Genomic DNA, 17,715 nt, shown 5'->3' with positions numbered 1-17,715 from the left:
GCACTTCTCTAGAGTCAGAGCAGGCCAGAGCAGTCCTTTATAAAAGCTGCCTTTTCTTTCTTGGGTTGCTGTCCTTTTCTTGCTCTCTCCCTCCCTTCCTATTCTTCCCCTTTCTTTTCTCACCAATTCGCCTGCCAATGATCAGCTCAGTTGAGTCACTGGGATCCAACTCTTTGAAAAATGGATGGAGTCATCACAGATGGATATTTTTCCAGATGTTGGGGTTGTTCTTCTCGACAAAGATCAATACCTTGGTGACAGTCCTGCAGAGCAGGCCGTACCCTTCCCCTGAACAAGCAGCACATCATGTTCAGAGCATGCTGCCTCACTCCTTCATTTCTCTCCCTGTCAAGCTTTTCAAGTTTCTGTAAGAAAAGAAAAAAGAAAAAGCTTTCATTCTCCAAGGCCAGCATCCCGTTCACATTTTTTGTATCATAGGGAAAATGATAAGCCAGGGTATAACAATGACCTACTTCACGTCCTGATAAAATAATTTCCTCTCTCTGTCATTTTACTTGAAGAATAACATTTGACTAACACAAGCATGTAGGATAGAGCAAAAGCTTTTCTGTGAACTGGCTGATAATGCCTCAGATTCAGCCCTGAGACAGACAACTGCCACCCTGTTGACCTATGGGGACTTAAGCCTGTTTATCCCCCAGCTTAGAGCTCTGAAAACAATTGGGTTCAAACCTGTAAGATGTGTGCCTGTGATAGGATTGAGGCCAAAAGCTCGGAAACAGGGGCTATCTGTTACAGCATCCCTCATCACTGCCCCCTCAGCCCACTGCCACCAGGGCTGCCCAGGAGCTGCTCTGACTTGCTGCTGTGGTGCAAACGGCCCCCCCTCTGCAAAACAACCGGTTAGCTCATCCTCTCACACAAAAGGCTTCTGTACTGAGCAGGGTACATTACAGTATAGGGCAACCATGCAGCTCTGAATCCACTCACGCCCCCCTCCCTGAGCACAGGAACAATGCAGACTCTTATAGCTATCCCACTGCAGCCTGCTTAGCTCAATGCATCAGCTGTACTTGTCTGCTGAAGGTGTTTAAAAATGTACAAGTGGCATTTTTTGCTTGCAGCATTGCATGAGGAGATTTCTCACATCATCTTTCAGTGCTGTTTAAATGGTTTGTCACCCAGTGCATATCGCCCGCCCTCTCATCTCCCACCTACAGGAGTTTTCCTTGTGGTTGTGCATCTTTTTATGAGGAGTTTTCCTTGTGGTTGTGCATCTTACTGAGTTCTCATCGTGGCATTGATCCAGGACACGAATTTGCCATTTGCCATTGCTAGTAAGGGGTGACGTGGCTTGCACATCCTTGTGCCCTTGGTTGGGCCACGTCCTGGTGTGGTGTCAGAGATTGCAGTACATCTGCTCACCTTCCCTTTGCCAAAACTGGACAAAATGGACATAAATTCACCTGCTGTCATGACTTCATCATATCAGGACACACTGCCCAAGATGGCCAAAGCCAACCAGCTTGCAGTCTTTGCAGTCTTTACTGTCAGCATACTTACTGCAGGCTGACTTCCAGCATCATACGCTATTCCACAGTACTAACAAGGTACCTGATTTATGGGATGCTGCTGAGACTAAAAGGTAGTTAAAATATAATTATAGTGCTCCTTTTATTTCTTTCCTTGCACAAATGTGGTATGAAGCTAATCTGGTCTATTGACTTTTCTCCAATTTCTTGTTCCCTGAGGTGGAAAGTTCCTCTGGATTTCAGGAGATGGAAAACTACCAGCTGCTGGGCTCTGGCAGAAGGATAACACAAATCTTGGCTTGGAGATGGAGACTCCTTTTGACAGCTCTGCTTCTCAGGCACAATGGGCCTTTCTATGAAAGCTCATGTATGCTGGAGACAACTTTCTTGGGTGCTGCTCAGAGCCTGAAGAATGAACTCTGAGGGAACTAGATCCTGGAAAGCTGTACCTCTTCCCAATGTGCATGCCTCTTGCCAGCAATGCCTTGTCTTGTCCAGAGACACAGCTAGGCATACACTGGGAACCATGATACAGAATAAAAATGAAATGCTGGGCTGCAACTGTGGCTCTGCCCCCTGCACAGAGCAGTAGGGAGGAAATGCACCAGAAATAACAGTATCCAGTCTCCATACTCCATGCAGTTTACCAGAAATTACTAAAGATATTCCTTGTTTTAAGCAGATCCTGACTACCTTCAGAGTTACACTGAAAAGCGATTTGTTTTCAATTCAGAAGAAGGGACACAAGCTTCTGTGCAATTAATCAATTTTCCTTTTGTCTCACTTTAAGGAAAAGGTGAATCTAGGCAATTTTGGTTGCTGGGGTTGGTACCTGACTCTGATCAGGGATGTGATTTGTCACCTGCATCACTCCAATACTGAGCTTATACTGTTGAAACAGTGTTGCGTTCAAGATGTTACCACACCACAGATAACTCTGAGCTCCCTCACCAGTACAGCACAGCAGCCACACAGGAATCTCAGGCCTTTCAGGGGAACCCCTGCAGGGCTGAAGGCACCCAGTACTGAATGAAACGCTGTGATTTTGCAGCCAGGTGGCCGTGGAGCATGCTTGCTGTATGGCTCTGTTATGGAGGCAGCAAACCCAAGAACAAGTGTGGCAGCAAGCTGCCATGGCCGTAACCTTTCAACCAGCTGCAGCTGTTTGCAAAGCAACCTGCAATGCACACATCATGTTTTTCCCTTTTCCCAGGAGAATAAGCCAAATTAACATTATCCCGGCACAACTGCACGCATACTCTAGGGAATTAGCTGCAGTAGTATTACTAAAGCAATTCAGCTTTTCTAGGTAGACAGGCTATAATTACACCAAATTAAAATAGAATGCTTTTGTTCTAACTTTGGCTTCCCCTCGAGGACTTGTACCAAAATAATCAAAGGTATGAATTAAGCCATTTCAGGTATTTTAGTATAAGCCTGAGTGCAGGCAGGCTCCTGCTCCAGTCCTTCTACCTTGGCAGAGCTCAGCTGTCTGGGTGATCTCTCACAGGCTTCATCGCAGAGGGACAAATGTAGGAAAGCACCCAATGGGAAGCTGGGTTTGGCTGTAGCCGGTTGCCTTGTGATGGCTCTCTCTGGGGCCAATTCCATATGTGACAGCACCATCTTTGTTAATTTAAGGGAAGGTAATTCTGCAGGACTGGGATGTCCCAAAAGGAGGGTCAATGGCCCCTATGGGTCTTGAGCATGAGGGTCACACTGAGCCTCAACGCTCTGCTGGTTGCTGTGCTCCATCCCTGCCTGGCTGTGCTCCCTGCAGGGAGTGGATGCTGCTGAGCTTGCATGGGGCTACAGGGACATGGTTTTTTCCTACCCCTTCAATTGCACACACAGCGTATCCAACCTGGGGGTTCTGCAGCTGCTTTCAGCCAGGCAGGACCTTGGCTTTGGCCCTGCTTTGGAATGTCCAAAATGTCTATGTGCAAAAGAGCCATGGCCCAATGGAGAGCTACTGACTCTTCCCATGGAAGAGGCCAGGGCACTTAGGAAAAGATCAGCTATACAGGGTGCTTTTTTCCATGAGATGTGAGCCTTGGCAGGGCCTTCGGTGGTTAGACCACACCACTCCAGGGTTTAAAGGAGCAGGAAGATGTCAGCTCCAGTGACCATGGAAATACGGATGGGATGTTGGGCAGCTGTAGCACGCGCTGCCTCACATGGGTTTCCACTTCACCGAGGGAAATGGGGAAGCAGCACTTCAGGACTCATTGGCAACTCAGGGGTGCTAAAAATGGTAAACTGAAATCGTAACTCTGCCATAGACTTCTCAATGCCGATTTGGATAAGTTCAGATATATGCACTTGCTGCCTGTCAAATGAGGCACCCCAGATTCTCCAGGTGGTGTGGTTCGTATTTTTATGGTGCTTTTAAGGCTCCCGTAAGAAATGCGTTAATAAGGTTTCCAACTGAGAACCGAACTAGGCTGATCATCAGCCTTTCATTTTCAGCGTTTTACTGCAAAACTTTCCATGGCCAAATTATTGAAAATGAGGAGCCCCCTTTCCTAGGGCACACAGCCCAGTTTACCCCTCCCCAAGCGCGCAGGTGGGAGCCCACTCAGCGGCTTCCACGGCATATATGCCGAGAGCACCCATGGAAACTGCAGGGCTCTCCCGCCCAGCTGAGCGCGACGCGGGAGAGGCGGCAGGGGCGGGTCGGCCCTCACGGCGGATCCGCGGGCAGGGCCGACGGCGAGCCCCGAGGGGCCGGGCGGCACCGCCCCCTCCGTCGGACCCAGCCAATGGCGCTGCGCGGCGGGGCGAGCGGGCCAATGAGGAACGCGGCCGCGCGACGGGGCCCGCCCCCTGTGCCCGCGCGCGGCCGTCGGTGAGTGTGGGGCGGGGCGCTGCGGCGCCGCCTGGCGGCCGTGCCGGGCCGGGCCGCGCTGCGCCGGCTCCTCCCCGCGCCGGCGATGTCACGCGGCGGCGCGGGGCCGGCGGCCGGGACTCTGGCGCGCGGGGCGCGGCGGTAGCAGAGCCGCTGGGAGCCGCCGCCGCGCCGGGAGCCGCCGCCACCGCCCGCGACCGGGAACCGCCAGCGCCGCCGGGGCTGGCTTCGCGGCGGTCGCGCCGCTCCTGCCGGCCCGCCGGGACCCCGCATCGCTCGCCCGCCGCCTCCGCCGCCGCGCCTCGCCGCCCCCCGGTCGGCGGCCCCGGGCAGCGCGCCGCCCCCCGGGCCGCGGGGCTCTGCGTGGCCGCGCGGATGCCGCCGCAGCAGGAGGGCGAGGCGGGATACATCAGCAAGCCGGTGCCGCCGGGCGGCTGCGAGGTGCCGCCGGTGCCCCCGCGCAGGGTGCGCAGCGGGCGGGCGGCGGCGGCGCTGGGAGCGGCGCTGGGCGGCCGCTGCCGGGCGGCGGGGTCCGGGGCCGTGGCCGGAGCCGGGGCCGGAGCGGGGTCCGAGCCGCGGCGCAGCATCAAGTGCGTTCTGGTGGGGGACGGCGCCGTGGGGAAGACCAGCCTGGTGGTGAGCTACACCACGAACGGGTATCCCACCGAGTACATCCCCACCGCCTTCGACAACTTCTCCGGTAAGTGACCGGGGCGGCCGCGGGCACCGAGGCGGCGGGAGGGGGTTCTGCCGTCCTGGGGAGCGTGCCGCCTCAGGGGCCGTGGCTGCAGTGCACGGAGGGGGCGCGATGTCCAGGTTCGGTGATTTCATTATGGATCTATGGGGAGCAGGACCGAGCTTGTCAGGCTGCCATCGCAGCCAGCCAGCACCGGCCGGTCTCCGGTCTAACGGAGCCAGGCTGGCAGCGGGCTTTAACTGGGAGCCCTCCGGTGGAGAGCTTAGCGCTCTCGGGGATGTCTGAAGCGCCTAAAGGGCAAGCTTAAATCCTCGCCTTGTCTCGCCCTTACAAAGGGGGAAGTGCAGGGGTTTCTCTGCGGTTCAGCGGGGGCTTTTCTTGTCCCGGGCGTGCTGAATGTGTACGGGGAAATAAAGCTGAACCCCTCTAGCAGGAGAATGTGCCAGACTGCCGGGCTCGCTCTCCGCGCTGCCTGCGGAGCACTTGTGCCGTCACTGCCTAGCTCATCTCTTGTAGTAAAAGGAATCGGAAAGCCCTGAAGGGCTTGCTTGTGTTAGCGACGGACTCCCTTCCAGCTCTGCTAAGTTGTTAAATCTAAAATAATTGAAGTAAAGGCTATTAGAGCTGAGGGATGGTAAATCTTCCTTTGTAAAATTTTTTCTTTAATGGAAAACATGTAAAGTTGAATTCACCATAGTTTCCCCCCCTCCCTTGTTTCTCTCCAAAAGCTGTTGTGTCTGTCGATGGGAAGCCGGTGAGACTTCAGCTCTGTGACACAGCTGGTCAGGTCAGTGGAGCCACGTACTTGATTTAAGTGACAGCGGGAGGGGAGAAGTTGTTGCTGTTGCGCAAAGTAGTCTTGCAAATGACTTCATGGATTTGAAAGTATTCCCAGTGTTTGATCATGTTATTATCGGCTGTCATTTTCACTGCTGCTTGACTCACTGCTCTGCCTGTCTGTTGAAGGGTGGGGGACGGACTGTTTCTCCATATACGGGTTGGGCACAGGCTGCTGCTCTGCTGGCTCAAGCTGCAGTTCTGTTTAGCCTGACTGGAAAGGCTGAACATATTGGGGATACAACGGCCACCTGGTTTTCTCTTTGAGCAGTTGTCACTGTCTTTATTTTTGCTAAATAACTGCGGGTTCAAGAATTGGGGTGTTTGGCATATATGCATGCAAAGCAACCACATCTGTAGGTGTCCAGAGATAGAGGCTGTGTTTTTGAAGGGACCGAAGCTGGAGGGAGAAAAAAGTACTGTGGGGTGTTGTCCGTGGAGGCTTCATATTTACCATTCCCACCCATTTATAAAGTGCTGCTGTTGCAAAGCTGAGGTTTGCTGTAATCTGCAACCTGAAGGGATGAGGGTAGCTGATGCCTCTCATCTCCTACTTTGGCTGATGCATAAAAAAAGCCCATGTTTTACCATCTCAGATTTTCTGGAAGACCCAGGCTTGTACCATCTTGAGCAGTGTGCAACACTGCTTGCTAGAGGTTGAGGCTGGATAACCAAAAGTAGCCAAAAGTATTTTGCTACCTCACTGCATTTGAAGGCAGTGGGAGTTAGGGTCTTATGGATCTAGGTCTACGCCTTCACCAAAACCACGCTGAAAAATCTCAGTGGTCTTAACATACAAACCTATTTAGATGAGTAATAACTGGGTGCCCTAGTTAGGAATGGAGTTTTAAGGGCTATGCAGTAGTAGACAGCAGTGTGCCCTACAAAGCAGAGCTAAAATCCTACAAACAGCCCTCTGCAGGTAGTGATGTGAAGTCAAACAGCAGAACTGTCCCATGATTTTGTGTCCTACTGAAGAGATGGGGTGGTACTGCAACAGTCTTGGCTGTGCATGTTCATATGCAGAGCATGGCAGGTGAAATTGGCATCGGGTGACAGCCTGTGGACATGCAGTGCCTGTGGAAATGCAGCTGCAAGCTGCAGGAGGGATGAACAGGTCCTGTCACCCCTTGCTTTCCCTGCCCTTAGTGGTTAAGGTGTTTGCTCTGGTGGCCCAAGTGCAGCTGGAATGAGTAAAGTTACTGCCTTTAAAATGAAGAGATTATCGAAACTGACAGAAATTGTCCTGAGTAAAAAGATTCCTGGCTGGATACATTGATCGAACTGTTGCTGGGAGATGGCTGCTGAAATTTGGAGCTAAAAAAACACTCCAGGCAGCAGGAAATTCTGTTTCAGCATCACTAGCCCGAAGAGGTGTAGAATCCCTGCAGGCCATGTACCTACCATTGAAATGGCAGAAGTGTACTTAGGATATAAAGGGAACTGTTTCATCTTAGTAAAAACCCATCAGATCTAGGGTTTGCTTCCAAACCCATTGAATTGAGCCCTTTTGAGGTTTCACATGTGGCAAGAAGAGGCAATTACATGGCAAGGTGCCTTTCTGCAAACAGCCTTGTTGGTCACAGCAGCATCTCTCAGTAAATGTGGGGTTTTTCTTGAGCCAAGTGGTGAGAGCTTGGTTTCCTCTGAGGCTCAGTCTGAGAATCAAGAGAGCCAATGAATCTTGCTTTTTTGACTGGTGTTTTATAAATGTCTGTCTCTCTCAGAGATACTACTGCAAAAAATTCATTTGAGCAGAACAAGGTTCCTGAGGCTTCCAGGGGGCTTTAAACTGCATATGCTGGGTCTCCAGAGGCTTTAAAGGAAAATTTCACATCTCAAAAAATTAACATGCAACTCGCAATTCATCAGTAAACTGAGACATATATTCAGCTTTATGTTTCTGTGCCTTTTCAATTCCAAGCATTTGAGAACATGGTCCATTTTAATTAAATGTCACTGCCGCTGAGGCAAATCCTACCTGTCCAGGCTGCTACCCTGGTTTTATCCTGCTGTCAGCATAAAAGCAGCCTGCCTGGAGTAACCCTTGCTTCTAGCTGCATTCTTCCCTGAGGATCAGCACACCTTTGTTACCATGAGGTGTCATGAGGTGTTTGACTTTCTTGTGGCTTCATCCTGAAGCTGAAAAAGGGCCTTGCTTTGCTGGAGTTTGCGCTAAAAAAAAAAAAAAAAAAAAAAACCAAACGAAAAAAACCAGAAGGGTAGTGCTGGGAGGCCCTTGTGCAGTTTGTTTGATGTGGCATGGGTGGGAGGGAAAGGTAAAGCTCTTACTCTATGCCATTGGCATGTTAAGCCTGCACATTGTAAGTCATTATTGCTCCCATCAGATTTAAATCCCTGGGCACAATGGCAGGGAAATTATTCCCATATCCTGGAGGATGTTGCTAAGTAGTTACCAGTTTAAAAGCCGACTCCAGGAAAGGTACCCAGAAAGGTATACATGCTGCTGCATATCTGCTTTGCCCTTGCCCGGGTCTGTCAGCAGAACAGCTTTGAGGTACACGGTGCTCCTCCTCAGAGCTGCTCACTGACTCACCCTGGCAGAGGTGGGTCTGGAGAAAGTGCTCTCTCCCTCTTCAGTTTGTGCCTTTCTGTGCTGTAACTGCTTCCCACAGGCTTGCTTCTCTGCTGAAGCAGGGCACAGGGCCTGTGTACAAAGAGCAGAGGAAATATTTAAGCACTTGAAATAACCTGCAGCATTAGTTGGAAAATCTCAGGTACGCGGGGAAGCCACCACCTTTGTCCTGTGTGCCTGATGGTGGCAGGATGCCCGCTGGCTGGCAGCCACGGGACATCAGGCAGGGTACAGGTGGCTTCTGCATGGGTCACACCTTGCTGAGTGGTCTGGGTGTCCATTTTGGGGTGCCTGTCAAGGTGGCAGTGGCAGGTGGTCCTCAGCTTCACCAAGGCTCAGGGCGGGCTGGAGCTGCTCTTTCTGTGGAGTGCTAACATGGTTTTGTTCTGTGCAGGATGAATTCGACAAGCTCCGGCCTCTGTGCTACACCAACACGGACATCTTCCTGCTGTGCTTCAGCGTGGTGAGCCCTTCCTCCTTCCAGAACGTGAGTGAGAAGTGGGTTCCCGAAATCCGCTGCCACTGCCCCAAGGCACCCATTATCCTGGTTGGGACACAGTCAGACCTCCGGGAGGATGTCAAAGTCCTCATCGAGCTGGACAAGTGCAAAGAAAAGCCAGTCTCAGAGGAGGCTGCAAAGCTCTGTGCTGAGGAAATAAAAGCCGTGTCCTACATCGAGTGCTCCGCTTTGACTCAGAAAAACCTCAAGGAGGTCTTTGATGCAGCCATCGTGGCTGGCATTCAGTACTCGGATACCCAGCAGCAACCAAAGAAATCCAAATGTAGGACTCCAGACAAGATGAAAAACCTCTCCAAATCCTGGTGGAAAAAGTACTGCTGTTTTGTATAGGGGCTGCAAGGACCGGAGTGCTGCTCTGAGGAAATCAATAGAGGCTATATTAGCTGAAATCTCAATTTGTGTCGTCTTGAGTGTATAGTGTAGATCTGTATGTATGTGTATATGTTGCTACTGAATGACTCAGTTGCCCTTTTGAGGATTGCAGAAGGATTCTTAGTTAAATAATTGCTATATATCAGGTCTGGCACCCGGTTTTGTGACCAGACCTTCTCGTTAAGGAAAAAAAAAAAAGCACCATGTGTCTGTGAGCATAGAAGGATTTGTCGAAAGGATTCAGCTTCTTCTGTTGTAAGGTGTATGTGACAGGGCGGAGCACAACAGAGGCCTTCACTGCCAGGGCTTTGCAGGAGGAACGCACAAGCAACGGTGGAAATGTGGAGCTCTGTACGCGGACGATCAAAGGGAAAAATAACACTGTGCCTCCTAACTGACATTTGTAGCTTTAAACCCCACTCCTGCTCTCTTTGTGTCTTCCCAAGCCAGTGCTCTTAGGGATCACTTTTAAAAGGGTATGCAAGAGGTGTAATCTATACGCAAATGCCATGGTTAAAAAGGTCATGGGTATACCTTCAGCTTGTGGTGAGGGAACCTAATCCCTTATGGAGCTGACATCTCATTTGTTACCTCCTGACTTTCAGAAAGTCCTTTCTGTCCTCCTTCCCCTGCCTTTCCCAGGAAGCCGAGTGGAAGCCCAAAAACATGACCAAGCTTTTAACTCGCTACCTCGAGCAGTGGCAATTTCCTCTGTGTTTTTGCAGACATGACGACAGTTCATCTATTTCAGCTCAAAGGAATGTAAATACTGTTGTGTTGGGGTTTTAATTTTTTTTTTTTTTTGCAATGTAACAAATACCTGTGCAGCACCATATAAACCGCATCTGGTTTTAAGTCTACAGCCAAGAATTCCAGGATGCCCCATTTTACCTTTTAAGGCTGCTAAACAAATAACAAATCAGGCAGATTGAGATTTATAACAAACTGGACTCCAAAAACTGAGGCTGCTGCATCCTCTTCATGATGCTGTTTCCAACCAAGTTAATGTTTCCCTTCTAAAGGCAACAGTCACTTGTGGTTGAATCTTGTCCAAGCTCATAGTTGTGAAATTGTCTGAGGCCATCCCTAAAATACAACTGATAATCCCTTTTTTTTCTCAGATCAGTCCAACAGATTAATTGAAATGTGCCTAAAATGTAGCTGAGGGATCAACATAGAGCTGAGTGTGACCTGTTCTCTGACTGAATCTGGTTCCTACTGAACTCAGCCTAATTGCAGTTCTAGTGAGTTCAAGAGACCTGAATGATAATGTGACTCTCTGCAAGGGTCAGTATTTAAACCTGTTCTGCAGAGGACATTTAGTTTGTGCTGTCTGTCTGCTTTTTTTATGGCCACAATTACTTTTTTCCCTCCTCTAGATAGTTCAAGATCAAATTATACTTCTTTTTTGTTCCCTTTGGCCCTAGCCTTGAAGTGACCTTTTCCTTATTATTAAACTAAACTGTAGTGACAGAAGGCCAGAACCTTTTTTCATCAGAAATGAATCAATGTCTGATACAAAGAACTGTAGGGGCTGTTTGAGTTGATAAAGCTGACCACAGTTTACCTCCTGGCCCATTAAGGAAAATGACACTATGTAAATGGATTCTGGGCTATTGGCATAGGCTCCACAGACAGTATTTTTTCCTTCTCTACAGAAGAATGATTGCAGAATGGGTAATGTTCCATCACTGAAAACTTGAAAATGGGATGGAAATCTTTACCTAGGGCCTAATTCAATAAAAATATGTTGGCTTCTGCACTGGAAGAGCCTGGAAAAAGAGTTTCCATAGCACAGAAACTGGATGCCTTTGACTTGGTTGCATCTGGTTGGTAATGGTTTAATGTTTACTAGTCCTGAAGTTAACATCTGAGCCTTTATATTTCTTACTCAAATGCTTTGACAGGATTTCAGATATGCAGTCATGCCAACATCTTTGAGAAAAACAAAGCTAGATTTCTCCTGGGTGCTTGGCTTCCTTGTAAAAAACAGTCTCAGTCGCTCAAAAATGTGGGTTTGAGGAGGAGGCAGGCTTGAATCTGAGCAGCTTCCATTTACAAAAATAATAAAATTTCCTCTGCAAGATCATACTGCTTGGTATCATGCTGAACTGGAAGCAGTAGGTTATACTTTATAAGCAGCCTGTTTCATAGTCTGGAGTAGCATTACTTTTGAATGTAGCCAGCTGTGACTGTTTCTGAAGATGTGATTTATATACAACTTGTTATAGCCCTTTACTAGGTGTGTGTAAACTGAGGTCTAATAACTCTATGGATACTGCTCTACATGGGGCTACACAGGGTCTAGGTTTTAGAAATCTTGCTTTTAAAATTACCAGTATTTTACAAGCATAAATGAGGGGGAGATGCCTCTATGTAGTCTATAATCTGATGTGCCTTATAAAAAAACTCTCTTCTGTTTTCTAAGTGTAGGCTATATTCCAAAAGAAATATTTCATGTGAGAATGATATAAATGAGGTATTTGGAAATAAATTCTGACCTGTGTGTGTGTCTGCCTCTGCTGCGTGCTCGAGGAGGCTGGAAGGCAGTCCCTTGGCCGTGCTGATCTGCAAGGGACTGTTCCAACCTGGGCTAATACCCAGCAAAATACTGGGACTGTGCTCCCAGTGCCCCAGCAAAAGGCCTCTGCCCAGAACATACAGCCTTTTTCTGCACTGTCCCATCCCCAGGGGCTGGGCTGGGTGGGAAGGGTACAATGGCCAGCTTTCTGTTTCCCTGCCAGCGCAGCATCTTGCTGTGGCCCTGTGAGGCATGGACAAGCTCATTGTGCCTGTCCCTGAAAGTGGGGTGTGTGGCAGGGAGCACAGCATAACTGGGGTGTTTGCCTGCTGATGTTGTGCCAGATGTGCCCTGGGGGAGCCAGAGGGCATTTCTGGAAAAGCAGAGCCTTCTCCATTTTGACACCATAGGTCATGCCACTCCTTCCTGGGTCCTATCCCTCATGCCAGGGCCAAGGCGAGTGAGGTTTGAGATTGTTTGTGCCCAGGAGCTGCATGGCTGTGGCACAGAAGCCTTCCACCCTTCAGTGCCATTGTGTTAGCTGAGTGGGGAGCAGCATCTAGACCTCCAGGCATTGCCATGGATCCGGTGTCCTGCTCCAGAGAGGGTGCTTTGCTCTGGACCAGCCAAGGTTTGTAACCTGTCCCCTTTGTGTTTGTTTTTCTGGGAGCTGAGAGGAGCAGCATGCTGGGGATGGCATACCAGGTGTCCCTCCCATGCCACCTGTCTCTTGGGTTATAAGGCCAAGGCATTTTCAACCATGGGAATGCACACAACCCGCGTGAAGTCAGGTCAATGCACAGTTCCTCTTTCTCATGGTTGATTCCTCACTGGAACAAAGCCTTGGCTTCTCCTCTTTGTTAAGTGCCAGGCTGGGCAGTGCTGGGAGGCTGGTTCACCTGGTGGTGCCTGCAGCACAGTGGCCCTGTCTGAGAGCCAGCCTGCCAGCAGGCTCCTTTCTGGGGATACTGCTGTTGAGTCACCAATGCCCTTGGTGATGCCTTCAGAGACTGCTTCCATGGGGTTCCTGTGCTGCAGGGAGTGGAGTTGGGGTGTGTTGGCTGGAGACCAAGGCACCCCACCTTTGTGTGCTGACTTTGCAGGAAAAGGGGTTGTGCTAACTTAGAGTCCAGAACCTGCTCTTGCCAAATCCTGGCACAAAAATCCCTCTGCTACCTGTGGAGCATTGATTTTCTGCTGAGGCAGGCTGCTGTCTCATGCAGCCCAGCATCTGGACAAGGCTAAGGCAGTTCAGGTCATCCTTTACCCCAGGGTGACTTGGTGCCTGGGTGTGGTGCTGTGATCAAAAGGCTCCCTCAGCTGCCCTGCTTCAGATACTGGATGGGCTGGCAGCTGAGGCTGATAAGGGCTTACTGAAGTAAGCCCACTGTACTTAAGGTTTCTCAGCAATGCTGAAATAGCTGATGGTTTGTGATGGATGGAAGTTCCCAAGAGAGGAACTTTCATATGAAATTAAACTGCTAGGAAAAATACAAACTGGGTTTTTTTTGTTAATGGAGAAAAAAGGCATGCACACCATTTCCCCCCCTGTGTTTAGTGGGTTGCAGATGCTTCTAGGGTAGGATTGAAGGTTGACTAGAGCTGAGACATTGACAAATGTGACAGTTTGTCCTTACAAGGCGTCTGTAAGGACACTTCACCACACTCTCACTTTGCTTTTTATTTTTTTTCTAGACACCAGTTACTGACCACAGAGAGGGGGACAGTGCTGCAGGAGACAGGGTTTTGTATGACCACATGGAGCTGACCTAATGTTGTCATAGGTATCATGCTTAAACACTGAACCTTGCTGAAGCATGTGAGTGGCCCTACAATTGAGCAACCTTTCTGAGCTCTAGTAATTTATGTGCTCAGGGGTTTGCACAGAAGAGATCTCAGCTTCTGCCTTTAGTGTTGCCCTGGCATGGAGCAAGGTGAGGAGAGAGGAAAAACAACTGCTCAGGAAAGAGTAAGACATTATAAACCTCAGGAGAGCTGGCAAAGGGACTCCAGGGCAAGGGGGAGTGATAGACCCTCCTTTTACCTATTTTAGTCATAAGCAGATTAAAAGCACAATTAGAGTAATGCATGAGGAAATGAACAGCCCCAAGGAGGGCTGTTAGGTATTAAAATACAGCCTTTTCTTTGGGAAGCCTCAAAGCTGGGGATAGCTGGAAGCTGGGAGGAAAAATCACTGTACACAATAGGGAAAAATCACTCAGCATTTGCTTGGTTCTAAATTCTCTCCTTAAGCATCTATGCTGACGAGAGACAGGATGTGGGATGAGGTGGACCTCTGGCATCAATCAGCCTGACTGTCCCAGTCTATTTAATGTTTTTGAAAGAGCAGGACGGGTTTCAGGCCAGCAGCAGGGCCCCAAGATCCAAAGAGACCTTCTGAAGCCTTAGCTTCCCACATTGCTGGCAGCCAGCAGGAAAATATAATGGTTGAGGGTTGTTCATTACCCAGTTAGTGCAGACCTCTATGTATAACCTGGAGAGCAAGCAGTTGTGTAATCCAATGAATTTTACTGTCTGAGGCAGGGTATTCTTCAGCACTGCTGATTTATTTCTCCACAGTTTTAACAGGATGAATAGATCCGTGATGTGTATGAAAAAAGGCATAAAACCTCAGCTTGGAGCAGCTTTTTATTCAGCAAGGGAAATGTGTCTAGAGAAGGAAACGTGCGGAGCAGCCCTGCTGATCTGCAAGGGACTATTCCAACCTGAGGAGCTCTCCTGGCTGAAGGAGACCTGTGTTAGACACTGCTTCAGACTCCAGTGCTGGAGAGTGTCCCCAGGCATCCCTTGTTCCTTTGGTCTGTGCATTTCGGTTGGATCCTGATATTATTTGGAGGCAAAGGAGGAATCATTTCACCCAGGTCAGCAGAGTTGCCGACCTGTAAAACTTTATGTAGCCTGAAAAAGACTCAGGCAGGGATTCCTGTTGAGCTTCTGGCACTGCAGGTACACTTATAGAGACATTGCCTCTCTGTAGCACTTTCCCCCTGGCTTCACTGGGAGGGAGGAATACTGATCCTCTCCTGCTGCTCAGCCTTTTGCTGGTCTCTGTGGTCCCCTGGGATGAATCTCCCACATACATATCTGATGTTTCTCACTCCTGATCCACAACTCATTCAGGTAACTCCAATTTTCTAAAGCCCTCTCTCTGGGAGCGTCATTTTAGCAGCAGTGACAAATTTGGGTTAATATAGATGGGATAAATATGACATAGGACAAAGCATGGTCCTTGTCCAGACAGCTGCTACTTTTCCTATCATGATGGAACATCCCTGGCCATGTGTGCGCCCTGGGCTCTCTGTGGCCACCTGGCCTGGTCATAGAATCACTTAGACTGGAAAAGACCTTTAAGATCAAGTCTAACCATTAACCCAGCACTGCCACATCTACCACTAAACCACATCCCTAAGTGCCACATCTGCACATCTTTTACATCACTCCAGCGATGGTGACTCCACTACTTCCCTGGGCAGCATGTTCCAGTGATGCCAGCCCCTGAGATGCTTGTTAACAGTAGCAAAAAAACAAGTTCAAAGCAAAAATGTGACTTTTATATTTGGCATTTCCATTTTCAAGTTGCTGATGGAGTGAGAACTGCATGCATGGTGTCCTGCCATTTGTCCTGGCAGGCACTTGGTCCTCCGTGGTTCAGCAGGGATAATAGCACCATAAAACAGCTGTACTGTTCTCCTCTGCCTCACTACACTTCATAGTTTTACAGTGGAGGCATGCTGAACAAGATTTATCTGAGGGCAGTGCTTGGACTATAGCCCCTGCTCCATCACCCTCTCTTTCCACAGCCGCCCCTCCCCCGCATTCCCCTAGGCAATTTTCTTACTTTTAATTCAAAACCTCATGTTGCCCAAAGCCTGGTGCTCAGCATTTTTCTGCTGCCTGTGTCCCATTCTTCCATCTTCTGAGCTCTGTCATGGCCTTTCCACATTTTAATTACAAGCTCAGCAGGCTCCAGGCTCCCCTGTTCCTCAGGGCTGAGAAAAACCGCTCCTTTTATTTTCTGCTGTTTTCGTGTAATCTTCCACAACCCACCCGGGTGAATCTGGGGAGATGATGGCAGCGTGTTGCAGAGCAAAGACTGAAGAAGATTGGGTGGTGATAGTGAGGGGTAAAGTCTCTCCTGCTGCTGGCTGTTGTGGTGGTGATAAGGCTGCTCCAATGCAGGGGCGGCTGTTGACTTCTGGGGGTGAGGGCTCCAGTATCTGCTGGGCTACAGGCAGAGCCCTGGCCATTTTCAAAGGGCTTTGAAGTACCCTCTGACAATCTCCTCTGGGAGATAAGAGATTGCAGGGAGAGGAAGGCGTTCCTGGAAACAGCTTTAACAGCACGTATGTTTATCTAGGCTGGGTAACCCAGAAGGAGGCCAAAACCTGGGCTGCAGACACCTGAGAAGATATGCAGGGGTTTAAGCTGAAAATGCAAAGTGATGCCAAACCTCAGGTTCCAAAGTTTAAATCAATCAATTTTCTAGCATCTGACTCAAGCCTGCAAGTGAATGAGGTAGTCATGAATACATCCCTCCCTCATCCTTTCAGTATCTGCATGGAGCTGTTACTCATGCATTTGCCTTCTCCCTCACTGATGTGGCTGTTGCTGCTCATGTGGTTGCCCAGAACAGCCAGGCCCAGAGGTCCCACACCTCTGGGTGTAGAGAAGTATTATATGAAAACATATTTGCTTTTATTTGTTTAAAACAGAGCCCCTGTTCATTCCAAGACACCATCTCTAGCTCCAGCATTGTCGGAGGTGGTGAAGAGCAGTTTACAGGTAAGCAGGTGGCCAGATGACCGGGAAAATGTCACAGTGACTCAAGTGACTACCTTCTCTCCACCATTGTGTTTGCTTTTTTCCTTCTCATCTGAAAAGTTACAGCTTTTATATAACATCCCCTCATAGAAGAATTTCTCCACCCTGTCAACCATTTTGTCTTCTGTCCCTTTGAGTCTACCCCAGCCCCACCATCCCAATCCTGAAGGGCAGACAGCAGAGCTGCAGGCAGTCTATAATCTCATGTTTTGTTCTTCAGCACTCTTCCTGGTACTGCCCAATATTTTACTGGTGGTGTTTCAACAAGTTTGGTGTTGAACTTTATCTAAAATTTTCTGGAAATCCATCAATCCTGTCCTTGAGACCTCCCTTATCCCCAAAAATGCCTTTACCCCATAGAACAGCAGCAGCTTTCCAGAAGCATTTCCTTTCAGAGAAGACAGACTGGCACTTTCCCAGCAGACCATATTGTCCATGTGGTCCATTATGTTACTCTTTATTGTAGTATCTACCCTCTGTGTGAACGTATGGGAAATAGTCTGTTGTGAGAGTGCTACCAGCAAGGAGAAACTGCCCAGGGATGCTTCTGATCCAGAATTTTAATGGATCTATGATCTTGACAAACATGAAAGTTAAATGACTGCTTTCTGCATCATGCCCTCCATCAGGAGGACACAGATAGTGAAAATTTCCTCCTGCACCACACTACTATGGGGGTCCAGTACCCTTGGCCAAGACTGGCAGGTGTGACACAAGTCTTTGCCACTTTGGTGGGTAGCTCACCAGGGATTGTTCGATAGTTTCACTGATCACTGACCCTGTGGAAATCAAGTACCTTTATAATTATTCCAAGTCTGATTGCATTAATCTCCAGTTGCACTTTGCCTTTAAGAGGCCACAAATTTTTTGTGGTGCCTGAGGTGGGAGGCAGAGCAGCAGTACAAAATAATGTTCTCCTGCTGAAGTTCTTTGAGAAAGAGGCCTTCATGTCCTTCTTCAAAGTATAACTGAAACTTATTTTGACTCAT

At 49.0% G+C, this 17,715-nt stretch overlaps 1 protein-coding gene across 1 annotated transcript; it reads left to right on the top strand.

Moving 5' to 3' along the window:
• The first annotated feature begins 4,716 nt into the window (after window positions 1-4,716).
• On the top strand, window positions 4,717-11,861 carry RHOU (ras homolog family member U). Its single transcript, XM_054280202.1, has 3 exons — window positions 4,717-5,041; window positions 5,767-5,825; window positions 8,866-11,861. The coding sequence occupies exons 1-3, from the start codon at window positions 4,717-4,719 to the stop codon at window positions 9,319-9,321; spliced, it is 840 nt and encodes a 279-aa protein (XP_054136177.1). The 3' UTR covers window positions 9,322-11,861.
• The last annotated feature ends 5,854 nt before the right edge of the window (window positions 11,862-17,715 follow it).

Source organism: Melozone crissalis, unplaced genomic scaffold (assembly GCF_028551555.1).
Source record: "Melozone crissalis strain CALT ecotype California unplaced genomic scaffold, PUWL_Pcris_2 ptg000027l_1, whole genome shotgun sequence".
NCBI lineage: Eukaryota > Metazoa > Chordata > Aves > Passeriformes > Passerellidae > Melozone > Melozone crissalis.
Note: the sequence above shows the minus strand (reverse complement) of the source record. Positions and strands in the feature narration are given on the sequence as shown.

Excerpts from the sequence above, each read along its gene's own strand:
- RHOU (XM_054280202.1), top strand. The coding sequence starts at position 4,717 with ATGCCGCCGCAGCAGGAGGGCGAGGCGGGATACATCAGCAAGCCGGTG. Across the intron at positions 5,042-5,766 it reads CGCCTTCGACAACTTCTCCG|CTGTTGTGTCTGTCGATGGG; the intron begins GTAAGTGACCGG and ends TCTCTCCAAAAG. Across the intron at positions 5,826-8,865 it reads TCTGTGACACAGCTGGTCAG|GATGAATTCGACAAGCTCCG; the intron begins GTCAGTGGAGCC and ends TGTTCTGTGCAG.